Source organism: Plutella xylostella, chromosome 10 (assembly GCF_932276165.1).
Source record: "Plutella xylostella chromosome 10, ilPluXylo3.1, whole genome shotgun sequence".
NCBI classification, from domain to species: domain Eukaryota; kingdom Metazoa; phylum Arthropoda; class Insecta; order Lepidoptera; family Plutellidae; genus Plutella; species Plutella xylostella.
Window position 1 is genome coordinate 6676139 of NC_063990.1, and position 18131 is coordinate 6694269.

The 18131-nt window shown below is 37.4% G+C and overlaps 1 protein-coding gene across 1 annotated transcript in view; it reads right to left on the reverse strand.

The window, feature by feature from the left end:
- LOC105392504 (G-protein coupled receptor dmsr-1) overlaps positions 1–15287 on the reverse strand; it is a 32390-nt gene extending 17103 nt beyond the window's left edge. Inside the window, exons 1-3 of the mRNA XM_038117691.2 lie at positions 15032–15287; positions 5752–6567; positions 1800–1980 (exon numbers count right to left, since the gene is read on the reverse strand). Coding sequence (XP_037973619.1) covers positions 1800–1980; positions 5752–6513 — 943 coding nt within the window. The 5' untranslated portion in view covers positions 6514–6567; positions 15032–15287. The remainder of the gene's footprint in view (positions 1–1799; positions 1981–5751; positions 6568–15031) is intronic.
- Positions 15288–18131: the final 2844 nt, after the last annotated feature.

Sequence of the window (18131 nt, forward strand, 5' to 3'; positions counted from 1 at the left end):
TGAAAATTATGAAATATTCTTATCTTCAAGTAAGTACACATATTCCTGGAAAGTAACTGCAGTTTATTAAAAACTACATTTCAGAGCGCTTCTATCCTAAGCACGACTCTACCTCACGTACCGATTGGATAGCTCTTGATCGTCAGTTTTTGTCAACCTAGAGTAACTCCCAAGGTGTGCGCACTGCGCACACAATAACATACCATTCAGCTTATTTGCACTGGAAACTACTTAGTAATGTTCAAATAGTAATCTCATATAATAATAAACTTTTGTAGAAGGTTTATTTATTAACTGCAAAACCGCTTTATTTCCTAGTATAACCTTTAGTTTCTCGGAACCTTTTCTTATTACTTCAGTTATTAATTGATAAAAAATAGTTAACAATACAAATAAATAAGAAAAGCCACATCGGCAGAGTTATAACTAAAATATATTTTTCTTTAAACCATAAAAAGAAAGGAACTTTGTAAGTATTGAAAGTCATGTTATTATTATAAAATAAGTAGATTATAAACTTTTCAGTAAGTAACAGTAATTATTGTTTCTGAGTATTTTCTCCCGCCATTAATTAAAAACCTTTTAACGGAGAGGCATTATCGGATGGCAGTGATAAAGCAAACGCCGAGTATTAAAAGCTTATCGACGAAATTAGATTGTATAAATAATCACCTACATTTATAAATACCTACATTTGAAGTACCTAAGTATTTTCTTTAAAAGTCTAATATTATTATCCATTACCAAACTGTAAGTTTCTGTCCTAAGCCGAAAGAAAGTGATGTAAAAAAATAGTTGAAAATTGTTTATTAAAGGTATTAGAGCCATCATTTTAGGTTGAGTTATTATGAGGAAGGATTAAAAGGTAAACTTAAAAAATATATAAGTAGATATTTAAATAAAATTGTTATATTTCATTTGATATTGCAGTTTTCTCACTTTCAAAAAAAGCTACAGATGAAAGATTCGATGAAATATTACATTTCTGGTTAGACTACAAAATATAACAGACATAAGTGCACTTAGAAATTAGGATTCAACAAATTACCCCTCTGCTGCAAGGGAACATAAGGCCGTGTTTATATACTATAAAATTACTCCCTAACAACTCACCAGCTATAATTTCTTAACACCGAAAGAAGGCATTTTTATTTTGGCTCCATTTTGCCGGTAGAATTTCGTCTTTTCCTATTCGTATTCCGCGCTCCTTGCGCGAGTTTCACGCCACAAATTGTAGGGACGAGAGCCAACATTTACTAACAACCCGTGCTAATATTCGCTGAATTCGCAGCTGCTGACCGTACTAAATCCTTGCACTCCTTACGAAATACAACACACGTACGCGTGGAGACATGTTGTAAACAACCTTACACACTTCACCTACCCGGTCCTAAACAAATTTGACCACAGAGCTTTCTTGAATGGGTCGAAGAGATAGCCATTTCGACCTTTTCCCTTTCCTGCAATTTATAAATCTATACACGTCGGTTGAGTAGGTTTTGACTTTACTACAAGACAGATGTTTCGTTTTTACCGATTTCAGCTATGATCTCTTAATTTTATATCTCATAATTACCTAACACTCCAAGGGCAAATTCACTAAAGATAAAGACTCTGCCCTCTATTAGTAACAATAATAATACAATAACAATAATAATACTTACAACACTTTCACCCGTAAATCTTAATATCAGGTCTCGCATTTTCTATTATTTTACACGTGGCACAAATACGAACCACCAATGTATCCTTACAAAACCCATAATCAATTAATCATCACACTTTTGCTCATCACTCACCGAACATCCCATAGCAGCTTTTGAAGAAGTCCGGCGCGATGGCGCTGGCGAGCCCCAGCAGCCCCTGCGGCACCTCCGTGGACAGGAACAGCCCGAGCACGGCCAGCAGCATGCGCGTGGTGCGGTCCGTGCGAGACGCCCGCCGCGCGCACGCCTCCTCTTGCAGGCATTGCTTCTCCGCCTGGAAGGTGGGTTGTTATTGTAGGTCAAATACACTTGCGAGATGAGAAACAGTATCGGTTACAAAATGACGATACCACATGACCTAATTTTTTTTTCAACATTGGTGTGGTGGCCTATGTTATATTACTAACTTTTAATTTCTACCAAACACTGCAACCTATATTTTTTCTTACTTTCATTTATTTTTTAGTTTAAATAAATATTTATTCATTTTCATTTTCAATTTAGAATATGATCAAAAAATTTACGTTTTTAATAAGCAATTAGGAAATATGTTGCGCTGTTAAAGTACTTGAATATTGCAGACGACGCCATTGAGCTAGTTTTTTCCGTATAGGAGTAATTTCGTGCTATCATCACGGGAACTATTTAATTGCTCGTGAGTGTATTTGTATGGTAAACATTAGGTAGGTACCTACCGATCTACCTTTTATTCAGAAATATACCTTTCATTAAAACGTTGGAAGGCAAAGCAGAGAATACAGGCAACAGCTAGTCATAAACATATTTATGAACACGAGGGCAATAGCCTCTTTTCACATAAAAATGAATGTAGTTTTATTATTTTTTCTTTACAATAAAATCATTTTCTTAACAATACACCCACGACGCACGTGGAAAAGCCCTACGTAGGTACATTCTATTGTTCGCATTTACCTGATAGACAATTTGACAAATTGACACCTTGTTGTCGGCTATAGGAGGTAAATAAACGGACGGGAGTGTATTAAACATTAAACACCCACGGTCAAATGTATAATGCACGAAGTTTTTTTACGTGAATTGTGTTATAAAAAACGAATAATTTTTTAATAAGTACAATTGCTCTAGACACAATATTATGGTAAGAAGAAGAAAAGACAATTACAAAATCATTATTCTAGAATATTCTTAATGTAACAGCTGTCTCAGAAACCAGATTGGTCCTAAAGCTACTATCACTAGAACATTGATGTTCCAGTGATGTATTACAGAAACGGAACTAACTCAATTATCGGCTTTGAAACTCCACTTAGTCTACCCCTGCTCCCTGACCACTTGCTAGTCGGTAATTTACATATTATAATATACAAACTTACCTATATCATGTCGGTATATTCAAAACCGCTAATTAACACACACTTCATCACAAGTCAGCGTGTTAATTTGAAATGTGAATTAATTTGATTTTTAACGTAGTTTAAAAAAAATATAGTTAATATTAGGTCTGACCTAAGTAGATCTATACCTTTCTAATATCTGTTCTGTTAAGTGCTGTGTTTGTTACCTTTACCTTGTGTTTTATTTAACTTGCAATACCTACTCTACTTTTTTAATTTCTAAATATTAATAAATCCAGACCAATATTTGCCAAATCAATCCAGCCATGCTAGAGTTTAAGCGAGACTAACGAACGGCAATTTTTATTTATTATGTAAACATAAAAAAAATTGGTAAAATTACCTAACTCCTACAATCTAAGATGGATAAATTTTCCATCACACTGAGATCTCCCACGCGTGAATTGTTAATATTAAAGGGTATGCCATAATTATAATTAAATTTGATGAAACAGGTGATATAATTTTGTGAAGTAGGCAAAGTGATATTAATTTAGACGAAACAAGGTTTTTATTTAAATATAATAATGTCGCATTCATGGAAGTAGAAAAAAAGATGAAGATCTTTTTTCTACTTCCATGGTCGCATTGGTATTATAAAGTAAAGGTGTTTGTGTTTGTAGGTAGGTACGTAAATATTAAATGTATGATATTTTACAAAAATAGTGAGAGTACCTAATATGATAATTACAGGCATTCTTTCCCCTATCCTGCATCAAAAAAGATAAAATCTATACAGATAATTTATTTCTATAAGTCGGATCACCTCCATAATCTCAAACAGAAATTACTGAAATTTCAACATCTATCAATGAATGTCCAGCCTAGGATGGATTACTTACTTATTTTCAGAACCTTACATAGTGTAAATAATTTAACCGGTGACCGTATTATCAAGATGAGTTAAACTTATAATTGGTTTGCAGGTACATACCGTACGTAAGTAGGTACAAAAGCAGCTTAATTATTATCATGAGATGATTTGAAGATAAGTGGCAGCAGTTTATATTATACCAATGTACCTGCATACATAATATACCTCTATATGACACAACATATCGTCTATCTTTTTATCCTTTTCCTCATTGAAGGAGGGGGCTTTGTGAGATTCAATCTTCCGTCACGCTCTAATTCACTCCACACTGTGCCATATTCCCATATAAACGCAATGCAGGCCGTTTTCATCTTCATGTCTGTCATTTTAAGTGGTATTTCAGTTTTAATATAGAGAAATACCTATACGTAGTAATTAAGTTAAGTACTTACCTATATTTACTTAAAACAAACTCATAACAAAAACCCATTTATTAGTAAAATACATTAAGTAATTTATGTAAGTACATACAAATTCGATCAAGTTTTTATGCTCATCGTACTGACAATAGTTCTTCAGTACCTAAACCAGATACGGCCAAATTCAAAAACAGAATTACTAGAAATAGGGTTTGCAATGATCTGATATTTTTCCAATTTCCTTAGGTAGATAGCATATCATATTAAAATCATAATCAAGAACAGAAATCTTATCGGCCGGCGGCCTTTTCACTGTCTAAGCTTCCGTCGAAGTACTGTTTCATTTCTCGTCAGGAAAAACCTACTTTAAGAAGTAAGAATTAAAGAAAACATTCGGTGTATTTTTGAAGAAAATGTCTTAGCAGACGAAAATATTTTATCCTTCCATTTGTTTAGTCTCCCGAAATGTTACGTGAGCTGTGCCTCCTTTGTAACACAGTAGGAAATGGAAGTTTAATGGATGAAATGCCCCGGAATTTTCTTCTTGAAAAGAATTCCTATTTGACTAGATGATTGCGCCAGGCGCCGCTTGTCAGTATAGAGTGCACAAAGGAGCCTCTTGGAGTGACGTATCAAGTGTTCCTTTTAAATATGTACCTACTTTTGGCGGGACTTGGGCAATCGGGATTAATTGTGTTCTGTAATCAGCAGGAAGCGACTGACGCTTTTATCTGCCCCTACGTATTCTGTAACTCCGAGTGGGACTGATGTAAACCAAGGGATACAAAACATCGCGATTTTTTTTCATCGCGATTTGTTGTGTTTTTGGTTGATTTGTCGGTTTCTATCGACCAAAAAGTTACATATTATAGGTGCTGACTGACCACTCGCCATGGTGATAAACCAAAACTAGCTATTGTATTTGTCACAGACACGAAAGAATAAAGCAAAGTTAAAAGTAAAAAGCACAAAGCAATACTTGCATCTGATTCATATTGAAATTTTTCATACCTCGGTATACATTTTTAACGAGACCAATTTGTGAAGCACATCATGAACTTTGCGCTTTTGCAGATATTTATACCTACCCACATTATTTTGACTATTTAAATAAGTTAGGAGTACCTATTTTAGCTGATAATTTTACAGAAACTTTAAAATCCGAAAAAAAAATACACGGAGACTAGGGTGCACCAGTTAGCTTCTATTCAGTATACAAAAGCACCGAGCAAGGTTTTTATAATTTTTTGTAGTTTTAGCAAAGCAAACGTTTGCTTGTTTGGGCGTTAAATATGAATGAAAGGATCTTTTGTGAATATGACTTTAGGACTGCAAAAACATTGAAAAATCCCATTTAAAATTTATCCAAGCTCATGATAAATATTAAGTTATTTTCTATTTATAGATTGTTTGGTAGAGGTTAGCGAGTTACTCACCTCGTTGGGCCCAACCATTGATCTTTTCAGAAGTTTCTGCCGCCGCCTCTCCGTCGTCGTCAACTTTGATATTAAACAAGTACTTAAAATAGATAAAGCGATACTTGGAACTAGTTTCAATATGACACTGTAAATCCACATTATTGCTGTCACTAATTCAACATTCTTGGACATTTCAAGAACGTAGACGGTCCGATTGTGCGGCAGAGATAAGTCCTCCGCGAATTCCGAACTGTTCTGATGTGTCACTTCACTGGGCACGATGTTCATCGCGAAGTAGATCGGGAGACACAGGATGGGACAGATCACGTACGCGCTCACTATCGCGAGCGTCGTGTTCTTCTTGCTGCACCACGTCCGGTTCCGCTGCGGGAAGGCGATGGCGATGTAGCGCCACACGGCCAGCGTCACCGCCAGCCAGATGGAGATCGTGTGGAACGTCTGACTGAAGATGGAGTGGAAGTACACGAACACGGTCCAGCTGTAGGTGTTGCGGTTGACCTGCGGCCCGATCTTGATGTTCATGTGCAGCGCGTAGGGGATGTACTCGAGCATGACGAGCAGGTCGGCCACGGCCAGGCCCGTGAGGATGGAGTTGGTGGTGCTGGTCATCTCGCGGCGCGACAGCACGGCGATGTTGATGGAGTTGGTGACGGAGCCGACCACGCAGATGGCCACGGCGATGTAGCCGTGCAGCCGGCTGTAGCCGCGGTAGAAGTCGCTGGCGCCGGGCACGCAGTAGGCGCCCGCGTCGCCCGCCATGACGTCACGCGCCGCGCCACCCGACCAGCAGCGCCACTGCCTCCATCACGACAACTGAAACAATATTTAAATTCTTCAGTTTACGTTAACGAATGCGCTGTAATGTTGTTTTTGTCAGCGAGTGTGAAACCGTTTTGATCGTCTCGTGTGAGTGTACTCTACATGCTATAATAGCCGCAAGGTCAACGAGTGGGGACTAAACATCGTGTTTTTTGTTTCTCTTAAGATTTAATGAATGACGTTTTAATTAATTCTGCGCTCGCCTAGATCGTGATTAGTATTAAATAACAGGTTTGGCATGTTAAAAATAAAGTAATAAATGCTTACAAAATATTACCTTTGCATTAAAATAGTAACAAACAATATTTCCTCTAATAATGAGTAGATATACTTTCTGAAGCCTTTCAACTGTTTCGTATCGTAATAGTAGAAGCAGTTAGATAAAAATTGATATCTACAACACGTACCTATATCCGATGCAATAAACATTTACACGTACAGAATTTCATATTGGATCGAGGATGCTTTATGTTATTTATGTATATTGTGTACGTGGCGAGGATGGCACATTAGTAAACAAAATTCATAATAATATATGATGGACGATCGCCTCTTTTGTCAAGCGTAACAAAGCTATTTGTGTTTGCCTCCGCTAAATACGTTTCCACAAAACAAATTATTTATGCATCGCAAAAACTGGAAAACGCGATCATACCGTCCCTGAATTTTAATAGCAAAAATTTGCATTCTGTAAAGCGATCTGGGCTAATGTCACGTCAAGTGTATTTAAAAGTACCTAATTCGCAGGTAAATAAATAATTAAGTATGTTAGGTTTTAAAAGAGCAAATAGAGATGGATCTGCTTTACTCTGTTCAATTGTATACCTAATAAAGATAAAAATATGAGACAGTAGAAGGGGGCAGCCTGTTGAAGCTTGATGATGGGGGCATCCCCCTCGCCAGCTTCGAGCACCATTGACCAACATTCATGGCCAATTACACCGCAGACTGCGACTCACGTATACATATAGAGCACACCGGTCCTCGCAATATACAGATTTTGTAAGCATTAAAGGTTGACTATATTCGTTACTAAGTTAACTTTCTTCTTAGTTCTAAGTAGTAAATTGGCAAATACACTTACGAGCTAAGTTTTTCTGAAACTCTTTCTACAATCTGTACAACTAATAGCGCTGCTACTGATACATTTAACTATAGCGAAGACCACACACGGGCCAGGGACTGCTGGTGTAATAAACTCAAGAGACAACATCTTAACGGCATGTGTCGTTAAATGTTGTCACTTGAGCTGAGCCACGCCCATTCGCTAGAACAAATCGCAATAGATAATGTTTTTGTTTATATGTATTCAATTAATTCATATGCCTACTTACTATACTATTTTTATTTGCTTCTGCCACACCTTTGTAAAATCTAGTTCAAGTTCATTAGTAATTAGACAGCTTCTATCAGAATTATATCGATGGCGAGTTTGGCATATATCAGGTAAATTAGAAAATAAGCCCTCAGGCCCCAGGTATACTGTGTTTTCAACAAACAAGGCCAAATGTAGTAAGCAGTTGGAGCGCAGTTCCAATTTTCAATGCGAAATTGGAATTTCCAAAATGAACCGTAAAGTTCGTTTTTGTTCATGCTGGTACTGTTAGCTCTTGCCCGAAACTTTACTTTTTACCGAATAGCAATCTATTTGCATCTCATGTAGTAGTTTCGGAAGTAATCAAACTGATACTACCCGTAGCTGTAGCAGCCCGGTGTTATTAATTAGCAAGCCCCGGGAAGTAAATATGTACAGACACTCAGGATTATACTGCCTGCCTATCAGGTTTTACATATTACCTCTATATTATTATTAAGAATACAGGGGAAGTATTTTCACTTTTAAAATCCATGTCTAAAAGCCAAAAGTTGCAAAAGTAGAAAAAAAACAATAACATGTTTGTGTTTTAGTTTTCGTCGTAAAATATTTTTGAAGATAATGAAACAGTCTTTCATTTTGATTTTGGTGTCACGTGTCAATTAGGTGATTAATGAACACTTATTAAGAGCTTCTGAAAATATTATAATTGAGTTGGGAACAACAACATAAGACTATGTATAATATGTATATTTATAATGTGACAACAAGAATATATACTATAAATTATACTGACAAATAAACACCACTGACTCACCATTCACCATAGGTGTTTTGTAAAAATGTAACTCGAATATAGAGTCCGTGCCATCGCTGAAGTCGGTTAGCCGGGGCGCTGTGCTCAACTTAGTAATTTACTCTTTGACTGCATTGGTATGACTAGGTATGAGCTAGGCAAACAGAGTATTCAAAAGTTCAGCATCTACTAGGTATATATTTCTTCTTTTCAGCATGTCGGTGCCAAACACTCGAACTTTTATCACCACTGTGAAAGGATTGGTTAGTAATTTTTTTTATTACCTAGCCTAGGTAAAAATATAAAATAAATTCTAGTTATAAATACAATTTCATTTACTGTGTAGGATTTGACCCTTATTGTTATAACTCTGATATTTATTACAATTTAAAAATAACAGAAAGCATCGCGAATGGATTTTGGCATTCATCCATTTCCAGTTGTTGTGAAGTGAGTTTACAACTGATATTTTTATTTATTTTTATGATTTATAATCCTACTACTTCTAGCATATTGTATTATTTCATAACATTTTATGTATGCTTCTACCCAGTATAAATAAGAACTACTTCTCTGTACAATGTACATAGATCTGTGGTAGCGAACCGGGTAATAAGAACGTTTTTGAATACACTTCAAAGGTTTCCTTTCTATAATAGGACTTTGTTATTTTTGTATCTGGGAAAAAAACCGTACCAGGCAGGTAGGTACTGACCTAGTTTTGGATGTGGAAGACCAGGGAGAGACTATTAAAGCGCTCTTCTGGAAAGACTATGTTTCACCAGGATACAATGTTGAAAGATAAAAACGTAGCAAAAGCTCTAGGTCCTTAAATTAAACCCCCTTAACCCAAATAAATCGTCTGAATTCGATAAAACCATTTTTCAATTTTATAGCAAAGGGATCGAATATCTCACTCGATAACACTGACAAATTGAGTTTGAAGTTTGAAAGAATTATGACAAATTCAGTAGATCATATTATTATCTGCCTTATTAGAGATAACAAATCTAATTTTATAATTTATAGGAATAGGTATGTACATAGGTAAATCAATTGGATCCGCTTCTCACATCAATCTTTACACATTCAATTACACAACAATATAAATAAGTAAATATAAATGATTATTGTGTTGTGATAGACAATCCTAGAATCCTGAATTTTACGAGCATTTTTACTCTGTTTATTTTACGTGGATCATCAGTAATCAATAACACAAAGTAATAGGCGTTTTAAATTACCGTCTATGAATAAAACATTAATACACATTATTGTGTTAAAAGGTTTTTTGTCGTAGGAAATAATTTTATTTGTTTTAACGCATTAATTAATTAAACTGGTTTTCAAACTACTGAATCAAGTTATATTAGATTAGTTTTTTTTTTGTAAAACGTCAGCACTTATGTTGATGGTTTTTTACGCCAACACGAATATTAATTAGCTAACAGTGGATCGACGTGGCCAAAATTGATTATAAACAGAATACACTGGAATTAACTTTTTATTTATGTGTTTTTGGTTAGAAGTATTTCAAATTTCAGTTCAGTGTCTGTTGTACTGCCTCTCTCGCGTCAATTATCCGCCGCTGTTTCGGTCTAGGGAGAAATTTTCGCTCACTCGGCATTCTCTGGCACACGTCATTTATGTCTAATTCTAAGAGCATTATACAAGTGATAATGATGTCGAGACAGCAAAACCTTAGGGATTGTATCGAGATGACGCTTTTTGTACCACCGAACAGCCATCTGTGTGTGAACAAATTCTATAGTGCATGAAAGGAGCCTGCCCGAGTGTCATATTAGCTGTTCTATATACAGAATGTTGCAAAAGTTTTTTTTTTTCAATCTATTTTATTTAAGGAACCTTTGTCACTAGGTGACGATGACAGTCCCATCGTACCCTCTAATTAACATACATAAAAACACAAAACAATAAACTAAAAACTAAGAATTAAACTTAAAATAATATAGCTATTTGGCTGCGTACGGACAGACAGAGGAAACTCGGATTGATTTTATAAACAAATAAAGTACTTATGTCGACCAATTTTAGACCTTTCAGAAAAAAACAAAAACTGGGTAAAAAACCTTTTCAAACGGACAAGGTAGAAGCACCATGCAACCTATTGCCTTGTCAAGTGCACAAAGACTCAAAAAAACATTCAAACATTGAATCCCACCCACCTGTCTAAATATTTTAATGCAATCTTATTAAGAAAAAATTGCCTTGGTTTACATAAAATTAATAAATAAAAGTTCGCTTCGCCTCGTGGTGTTGGACGATTCCGTAGAATCGTTTACCACCGAAAAAATAACGAAATTCGAGGAATCGTCCAAAAAGCTTAAGGAACTAAGACCACACATGGCATATTGCATTATAAAATACTGTCTTTTTGTCCCAAAATTTAATTATGTCTTGAGATGTTCCACACTTTGGAAACACAAAATCCTCCTAAATTTTTTAGACGACCTGGTCAGGAAAACACTCGTCCAAATTCTAAATTGCCCGCTTAACGACAAGTCCTGGATGCAGGCAACATTGCCAATAAGATTTGGAGGCACGGGAATCAGAAGTGTATCCGCGGTGGCACTACCGGCGTTCCTGTCCTCAGCTCACAGCACCTCTGACCTCTATGGAAAAATTATTTACCCATCACTTGGTGATGTTGAGGTCACGTGCTTGGCTGAGGCGAGGAACGCATGGCTGGATGTTACTGGCCGGAGCCAAAGTCTCCCGATTGTGCCTGGCTCGCAGAGGCTCTGGGACGAGCCGCTCTGTACACAGGTCCAAAAAAAACCTTATAGACTCGACACAAAACCCTGCAGAGCGAGCCCGTATCATGGCGGCTGCGGAGCCGGAGTCAGGGTATTGGCTACATGCACTCCCGTCAACCATCTTAGGGACCCACCTTGACAGGTCGACTTTCTCGTTGGCATTCAGCCTGAGACTTGGCGCCAAAATAAATGAGCCACACCGCTGTCGTTGCGGCGGTGGCGTCAATGAGCTGGGCCACCACGGCCTAGCGTGTCAGCGCAGCGCAGGCCGGCTGTCGCGTCACGCCGCCCTGAATGACGTCATCCGCCGAGCTCTTGCCAGTGCTGGCGTCCCGGCCGTACTGGAGCCCACAGGAGTAGCGCGCGACGACGGCAAGAGGCCGGACGGAATGACGCTCATTCCTTGGAAGAATGGGCGGCCGCTGGTATGGGATGCCACATGCGTCGACACTTTGGCACAGTCACACCTACCAGCGACCGCGACCAAGGCAGGTGCGGCGGCAGCGACGGCTGAGGCGGCTAAAAGGCGCAAGTATGCAGGCCTAGGACAAGGCTACATGTTTGTGCCTTTCGGCGTAGAGACGCTGGGTCCGTGGGGGCCGGATGCAAAACTTATATACAAGGAAATTGCGACACGGCTCATCGACGCCTCCGGCGACCAAAGGGCTGGCACATACCTTGGACAAAGGATAAGCCTCGCCATTCAGCGGGGCAATGCGGCCAGCCTCTTGGGAACCTTGCCAAACGACGGCGGTGACCTAGAAAATATTTTTTACCTATTAAGGTAGGTAGTGCCCTATGGCCTACTTATTTAATTTATTAAAATATATAGTAGGTAGCTTAGTATAAGTAGATAAGGTACCTTCCAATACGTATGTATGTTTAGTAAATAAAACTTGGTTTATATATTTTATTTTTATATGAGGAAGTTTCTAAATATTTTAAGTTTTTAATGTGAACTTTGAAAGCTACAACTAAGTAAGTACATAAAAAGTCGGGATAGAGCCGGTAGAGACGTCCTCCAGACCAGGAATACCAGGTTTTACATACTTAATATAGGTATTTTACATTAATTTATAGCGAATTAATTAAGGAAATTTCATTGAACCCATTCACCACAAGGCCTGAGTTAATTTATTTTAATGTAAAAATATACTCAGTTTTTTGGCACACGGACGACAATTATCTTCTTAAGAATACAAACAAGGAAGGAGTCAGCTAGTAAATTATACTCTTTCTAATTAAATATATTAATGGCACAGAAATGAAAGACAATAAAAATATATTATGTTCCTACTTATTGAATTTATTTACATATTTACTATCTATCCCTAGCTGTTAGGTAAAATATGCACAAACAGTTTTAAGAAGAAAGGCCAGATCTGACCCGCTTTGTGTAACTTAGTGGTCAGGTGATAAAACAAAAAAAGTTATGATGATTTTTACACGAACAATCAAGCATAATGGTCTAACTTAGTGTTGCCCAAATGCAAGAACAAGACGAGACTTAGCCAGTCTTGGTCTTGGTCTTGCGCCAATACACCTGGTCTTGGTCTTGGTCTTGGTCTTGCGCCAATACACCTGGTCTTGGTCTTGGTCTTGGTCTTGCGCTCCCAGTCTTGGTCTTGGTCTTGGTCTTGCAGCAAGAGTCTTGCAAGTCTTGCAATTACCTATTAGTCTATTACTATTTATTAAAGTTTACTTTTTGATTTTAATAGATATTTTTTTATTCGCTATGTTTATGGTATTAGTCGTAATGCGCATAGGTCCAGTTTTTCATTTTCTTTGATACAGTTTTTTGCATCTCATAGAATTCCTAAGCGTACTTACCTATACACCGAACTGTTACACCTAACTACTCAGTGAAATAGCGCTCTGCAAGACGCAAGAGTCTTGCAGGCTATGTCTTGTTCTTGCTCAAGTCTTGCAAGGTCAGTCTTGGTCTTGGTCTTGCTAAAAATACGCGGTCTTGTTCTTGGTCTTGGTCTTGCAAAAACGCAAGAACAAGACCAAGACTGCAAGACCAAGACTGAATTTGGGCAACACTAGTCTAACTAAACCATAATATTTAAAAACTCGTAGAACAAAAGTTGTTCAGGATTACCCCCTGCGTTCTTTTCGGCTTAGCATACCCTTTTTGCAACACCCTGTATTGGTGCAAGTGATTTCACCTATATGTACCTATATACCTATATGGAAAGTTTTCGTTATGTGGAAGTAACTCTCATGCCTACTTTTTATCCTGAAATACCCACGGCGAAACTTTTGAAGACGATTTAGAGGCGCCTAAACGAAAACTAAGTAAGTATCTATGTAAACCAGTACTACCTACTTACCTACGTACGTAGTAGGTACGGAGATTTATTTATAAAATAAACCAAATATATGTAGGTACCTAAGATCAAGGATAATGATGTACCGTGATACCTACATTATTATGTATGTTGACTTTCACGCCTAAACAAGCGTTAATGGTCTGAGTGTCAGATCAACCGATAACGTCTATTGAATCTGCTGACATGAAATACAAAATATATTTTATTATCCACACACACAAACAATTCATAGGCCATCGTCGTCGATTTCTGATATTCAGTACCGTACACGTACACCGCACTAAACATATACTGAGACAAAAGTCCTCTGAAAATTACGAATACCGGAATAAATCCGAACAATCGAGAAATCGAAAAACTTTCCATGGAGAGAAGCGAGGAGCGCTTGGCAAAACTATGTGAGTCCTCCGGGCATTACCGCGACCAACTTTCAATCCTATTTAAATTTATCAGAATAACAAAGACCCTTATTTTGATATCGGACGCACTAACTCTCACATACTTTTTAGTGATGCAAAAATTCTTGGCAGAATTCATCCGACGAAAATAGTTTGAAGAAGACTCATGATAACGAATGGGTTCGGTGCTATTTACTTTAATCTTAGCGAATCGGTGTCATATCGGTGACAGCAACTCGTAATATTATGTAAATGTTCTTCACGTGTCACCATCACCATGTAAACTAAATTCGAAGGTATCAGAGATCTAATAAAATCGTCATCTTTGCGACCAAAGTTAAGATTTAATCTGAGGCTATCAATATCAAAATATTTACACACATTTATGTTCCATTTTATCTAAACATGCCTAAAATTTTTATGGAATAGGTTAAAATAATATACTTACTTACTCGTAAATAAAGTGTGATAGCTCGGACGCTCTTAACGATAAAAGGATTCTTTTAACGACTGTTTAAGATAAGAAAATGTACCTACGTAAAAATGGAAAGTCTCTATCTCGTAAAATTAAACATCAACGGTGCCGCTGTTAAAAAGATCGGGATTTTCAGCAAGTACCTATTTGGTTCGTTATAAAACTGTCCATTGTACAACAAAATATCATTTTTTAGTCATAAAGAGAATCAATTAAAAGTAAGACTTCATTGGATCAGAAATACTCAACTTCAAACAACTACTGAAGTAAGTATACTTACTTAATAACACCGGCAACACCAAAAAATACCACAACAATTTGCTAATCAAATGGAATTGTTTTTATTATTAAATTGACTTACAGGTTATTGAGGGTCCAGCGGGCACTTCATCATTGTTATCAAATCAGAAAGGACACAATCTCGCCGGGACACAAATACGTAGGTACGCGCGGGACTGGGCCGGGACGGGAAGGCGAGGCGTGCGGGCGCCGCGGCCGGGGTGGAGACACTGCCGGCATTGCTGTCGGCAACTCGGAGAGCCGACATGGCGCGACAACTTGAGCCTCTTCGACACCCCAAATTGCTAACGCGAGGCGACGTGACAACTGCTTTTGATGTGGCTCACTCATTGACACCTACACTCTCTGTAGGTCTCCAAAGGATTTGACACGACATTTTATGCTTCGAAATGTCGGGCGAAATGGACGGAGTTGGATTTAGCTGTCCGCGCCTTTACTTGATATTGCCATACACTCTCTGTCTTTTTGGTTTTATGCTCAAATTATTTTTTATGGAGAACATAACGCGAGGCTTTAAATTATCAAGTCAAGTTTTTGCTGTAGCTGTAAAATTTTATAATATTACGATTATTCCGCCATAAATCGTGTAGGTATACTAGGTATATATCTATGTTCACAATCACATCATAAACAAGACAAATTATAACAGTAAAAAAAATAGCAAGTACCTATGAAGTACAGTCATTATAGTAGCAAGATTATAAAGTAATAAATTAAACAACTGCATGGAGTAAAAGATAATCGGAATGATAAAAAGAAACAAATACGTAGTTATCGGCAACGCAATTACGTGTGACGTTACGTAGTTCAATTACACGAGTGTTCGTGACAATACTAATTGCCTTCTCCTGGCCCGAGATATTCTCGCCTACCTGTGTGTGGAGTGCGAGGCTTTACCTCATCTTTCAAGTAGCGGCGAATGCGTGGTGATCGCGCATTTCTATGGCGCGGGGGAGTCACCACACTCCGAATTGCGAATTCCCAAAACTCGTAGAACAAAAGTGGTTCAGAATGACCCCCTGAGACACCCCATTTCGGCTTAGTATACCCTTTTTGCAACACCCTATATACTCGCGCTGCTGCTTCGATTTACTCTGCTCGAGCGATAGTTAATAATCGCTTTCGAAATGCTTGATTTGTTGTGAATAGGATACCTGAAGTCTTGTTTCTGTACAGATTGGAATTTTTTAAGTGGACTTCCCGCTGGCAGGTCGACCCAAAGACAATACAGCTCAATCCATACTAGAATTTAATATTATTTACTTCCTACTCAATCAAAAATGGAACAGCTAGAAATGTGCGGTACTTTTTTGCTATTTCAGAGTAGTATCATAAGTTGTTTAATTTATCAGGTAAACATGTTTACTTAGTAGATAGGTATGTTTATGACATTTTAAAAGGAATACTATAGTCGACTCTTTACATGGCATCATTGTTATCGAAGTCTAAAACCACTGCTGGAGGGTTGACAGTTTTTGTATCCATTCGAGAGCTCTTTTATAATCCAGTTCGCCGATTCCTTTTCCTCAGCATAATATACATATTAGGTTTGCCCACTGCGTCTTCAGCTTGCTGATTTTAAGACCTACTGTTAAGAGTGTTAAGGCATATTACTTGAGATCTCTTACACCTATTTGTATGTGGTTCCGGAAATTTGTTCCGGAATTTAAGCAAGTATATTCGAGATTCGTTGTATACCAGATTTTCTCAAATAAATGCCTCAAAGAATTCCAGAAGCCGTGTGCGAGTGTTTTTTTTTGATCAACGATAATCTTTCTAAAGCTTGCCGATACTGACGTTAATCCACTTTTACGGACCCATTTTTCCCTTTCATTTAGTTTAACTACTTAATTGAATTTCTATTTAACTCGTTGCTGATAAAGTGATATTAATTTTCTTTAAGATTTCCAACGAAACCTTACAGGAAACTAAATAGGTATTTATTTATTAATTGTAGCTGTTATTTGCTCATATGTGAGTCAGTAGCGTTAGAGAATGCTTCACTCTGTTCATAATGGGCTTAAGTTTGATATTTATTTTTCATTATATACGAACAGTGACTAAACGATGCCTTATGTATTTGCGCTTTATACTGTAACTATCTGCTTCTATTTGCAGAAGCACCACATAGCGTAAATTATGAATTTCCATTCATCTTTAGAGGTCCAACCATACGTCATCGTCATAGCTTCAGACTTGTAAACAAGCTGCTGCTGGATTGAGTTACAGGACACGTGCCGCGTGGATTGTCCATGCAATGACATCAACGAGGGTCGAGTGGGATCATCACGAGAAAGCTGATAAATAAACGAAACAGATTCAAACGTACTTGAATTGAGTTACACTTACTGAGTCCAACTCATTGAAATATTTAACCTATCACATCCCGAGAAATCAGAGATAATAATTAAAATTATCTATTGTGTCTGGTTCACCAATGGGTCACCAAGACGTAAGCGGTTGAGAACATCCTATAGGATTATATTGGTGCTGTAATTCATGTCAGATTAGTACCTAAGCTAAAATTAATTAAGTCCTAGACTAAAATAAAGCTAATCGTACTACCGAGGTAAATAAAACTTTAATCGCGCATGGATACACAACACATGGAAACAGCTTGCTTACCGTCTATTGTCTTCTGTACCAACCACCTACATAGTTCAGTAACTATTCAGTAATCTGCTGTGCTTCACTGGATGTCTGCAGTATCGCGAGCAATCGTAATACATATTAGGTGGTCTAACTTTAACGGAAACTGCAAGCTAGCAAGCCAGAGTATTCAATTTGAACCTTGTCACACTCACTCTTCCGGAATCCTCGAGAACATTCCAGCATTTGGACAGTGGAGACAGTTTTATTCCATTAAGTAGTCTTGTCTCACTTGAGAGTTCTTGTGTTTTGGCATTCAGAAACTGGGAAATTCCTTAGTAATTATGTATGTATAAAGTACATACCTATTATGCCAATATAATAATATAAAATAGTTAATTAAATTTAAAAGCGTGTTTCTGATTTCCATCGAGACACCTTCGACACTAGGGGGTGTATTAAAAATATTAGTGCCACTGTATTTTAAGACTAAAATAGCCAGTTTCTCAATTAATCAAATTCAAATTCAAATCTTTATTGCATTCCATAATTAGTGTTACTTACATAAGGTG